The sequence below is a fragment of the Glycine max genome, chromosome 17, assembly GCF_000004515.6.
Source record: "Glycine max cultivar Williams 82 chromosome 17, Glycine_max_v4.0, whole genome shotgun sequence".
Taxonomy (NCBI): Eukaryota; Viridiplantae; Streptophyta; class Magnoliopsida; order Fabales; family Fabaceae; genus Glycine; species Glycine max.
The window spans coordinates 14,936,331-14,939,602 of record NC_038253.2 but is presented as its reverse complement, the minus strand read 5'-3'; the positions used below and the strand labels follow the sequence as shown (position 1 = coordinate 14,939,602).

Genomic DNA, 3,272 nt, shown 5'->3' with positions numbered 1-3,272 from the left:
ATATATATATATATATACCTTAAAAACTTCTCAGTTCTTTCTCACATTAGCTGGTGCAGCCGGCACCCATCACTTTCCCATACCAACACACCTTACAACCACATTTTGCTCATGACGACACACTAGGGAAACTTTTGCTGACGTGGCAACATATCTGGCCCCACATGCCGGCCACAATGCATCATTCCTGGCCCACGTGTCTCCTCAATAAGCTACATTATTTGAAACATACACCAATCCTGTCTCAATAAGTTCCACTTAGGCACTGTTTATGCTCCCGCCAAGCGTGACGTAATTCAGTATGTCACATGTGTCATACTCTCAATAATTTTCCCCTTCTAGCACCACTCTATAAATACTTGTCCCATTTCGCAACTCTTCTCCATCCTTACTCATCCACTTTCTTGCACTGTGCCTTAACTTCTCAGCTACAACTAGAGCTAGAATTAGAGTCAGCTAATTAACTAGCCTAATTCACAAACACATCCCTCTCTCTACCCATATTAGCTTTCTTTTTTGTGCTGTGTTGAGATTTTTGTGATAGCCCACCATGGCAATTGCTAATTGTGATGATAAAAACGCAAAAACTTTGCAGTTCATTGAAGATATGACACGAAACACTGATAGTGTCCAAGAGAGGGTCCTTGCTGAGATTCTGAGCCAAAACGCCCAAACCGAATACCTGAAACGGTTTGAGCTGAATGGAGCCACAGACCGTGACACTTTCAAGTCCAAGGTACCTGTCGTTTCATACGATGATTTGAAGCATGATATCCAACGCATTGCTAACGGTGACCGCTCTCCTATCCTATGCGCTCACCCAATCACCGAGTTTCTCACCAGGTGCATACATAATTTGATATTACGAGTTTGATCTCTTAACTAATAAAACTAACATTATTTCCCTATAAAAGAAAAAACAATAACCAAGAATCACGTCTGCAATATATGCATATGCCATTTTACGCAGTAATTAATCAAACTACATTCAGCTTAAATTAAACATTGACCTTAATTAAGGTAAAAATCTAATTTTAATTGGAGTATATATAGTATCATATATAATTTCCTTAATTTGATATTCTTATATAAAAAATATAAATTCTGTTTGAATAAATTAAATGTGAATTAATTATAATCAGCTAACGTTAAATTGCAGTTCTGGAACATCTGCTGGGGAGAGAAAATTGATGCCAACAATTAGTCAAGAGACGGAACGCCGTCAATTAATTTTCAGCCTTCCCATGCCAGTGATGAATCAGTATGTTTCCATTCCTTCCGCTAGTATTAATTGCTATTAATTAGCCTTTACATATATATACATGTAACTTTTTCTTTGGGGTTATATTCATTAATTAAGTAATTAACTAATTGATGTGCATGTTGTTACAATATTACACAGATACGTGGCTGATTTGGACAAGGGTAAGGCTCTCCTCTTCCTGTTCACCAAAGCCGAGACGAAAACTCCAAGTGGCTTAGTGGCACGTCCAGTGTCTGCTAGCATGTACAAGAGTGAACAGTTCAAAAACAGACCCTATGATCCATACAACGTGTACACTAGCCCCAACGAAGCAATCCTCTGTCTTGATTCCTTCCAAAGCATGTACACCCAAGTGCTATGCGGCCTCATCATGCGCCATCAAGTCCTCAGAATCGGAGCCAATTTCGCTTCGGGCCTTCTCCGAGCCATTCGCTTCCTCCAGCTCAATTGGGCTGAACTAGCCCACGACATCTCCACCGGAACCCTAAACCCCAAAATCTCCGACCTCCCCATCAAACAACGCATGACCCAAATCCTCAAACCCGACCCGGAACTCGCTGATTTCATTGTGAAAGAATGCTCGGGAGAAAACTGGGAAAGCATAATCCCCAGAATCTGGCCAAACACCAAGTTCGTAGAGGTGATTGTGACCGGTGCCATGGCGCAGTATATTCCAACTCTTGATTATTACAGCGGAGGCCTACCTATCGCTTCCAACATATACGGATCCTCCGAGTGCTTCTTCGGGATTAACCTAAACCCATTTTGCAACCCCTCTGATGTGTCCTACACCATCATGCCAAACATGGGTTACTTCGAGTTCTTGCCCCATGATCACGATGATGACGACGGTGCTTTGTATTCAGGTTCCGATTCCAGTTCGCGATTAACCGACCTGGCTGATGTTGAACTCGGAAAATCATACGAAATTGTTGTCACCACGTACTCCGGTATATGCCGTTACCGTGTGGGCGACATTCTCCGAGTCACCGGGTTCCACAACTCCACCCCGCAGTTCAGCTTCGTGAGGAGAAAAAACGTATTGTTGAGCATCGACTCCGACAAAACGGACGAAGCGGAGTTACAAAACGCCGTCGAGAACGCCTCCGTGCTGTTGAAGGAGTTCAAGACGAGCGTGGTGGAGTACACGAGCTTTGCGGACACGAAGTCGATCCCGGGGCACTACGTGATTTACTGGGAACTCTTGATGAAGGACTCGTCCAACGCTCCAACGAGTGAAGCGTTGGAGCAGTGTTGTTTGAGAATGGAAGAGTCGCTGAATGCGGTGTATCGACAATGCAGGGTCGCGGAGCATTCAATTGGGCCGTTGGAGATTCGTGTGGTGAAGAACGGAACTTTTGAGGAGCTTATGGACTACGCTATCTCACGCGGCGCGTCGATTAGCCAGTACAAGGTGCCGCGCTGCGTGAGCTTCACGCCCATAACGGAGTTGCTTGACTCTAGGGTTGAGTCCGTTCATTTTAGCCCCGCTGAACCGCACTGGACCCCGGAACGACGTCGTTGAAGGGTAACTACTACACGTGCGTACGTCAAGTCTGAAAGGAATTGATGTTATGTGCCTTTTGCTTTAGATTTGTGTCTGTGAAAAATATGTTCCAAAGGAATTGTCCTAGACATCTTTGTCTATCCTATGTAGGGAAACCATCACGTGCACTTTTAATTAGCCGATCTATATAAATATACCTTCAATAATATTAATGTTAGTCATACATTTTAATTTTAATATCCCTTCATGTGCATGTAACTTTCATGGGGCAAAAAGTCCGAGACACGGTTGTCTTTTCTCTGTTTTTTTTTTCGGGTGAAATTAATTACCGGTATTATCGTATATAAACATCGCATTACATGAATTTGAGTTGAATTTAAGATGCAATACATTTGATAGATAATTGGACTTTTTAGATTCTCTTTTTTTTAAAAAAATTAAATAAATAAAGACATTATAATGTTTAACATGCTTGTTAAACTCAAACTCCAAACATCTCTT

The 3,272-nt window shown here is 42.3% G+C and overlaps 1 protein-coding gene across 1 annotated transcript; it reads left to right on the top strand.

Annotated features, from left to right (window-relative positions):
- The first annotated feature begins 384 nt into the window (after positions 1–384).
- LOC100779307 (indole-3-acetic acid-amido synthetase GH3.3) lies at positions 385–3,008 on the top strand. The gene is made up of 3 exons (XM_003549978.4): positions 385–843; positions 1,160–1,261; positions 1,403–3,008. Exons 1-3 carry the CDS (start codon positions 551–553, stop codon positions 2,787–2,789), a joined length of 1,782 nt encoding a protein of 593 aa, XP_003550026.1. The 5' UTR covers positions 385–550; the 3' UTR covers positions 2,790–3,008.
- Positions 3,009–3,272: the final 264 nt, after the last annotated feature.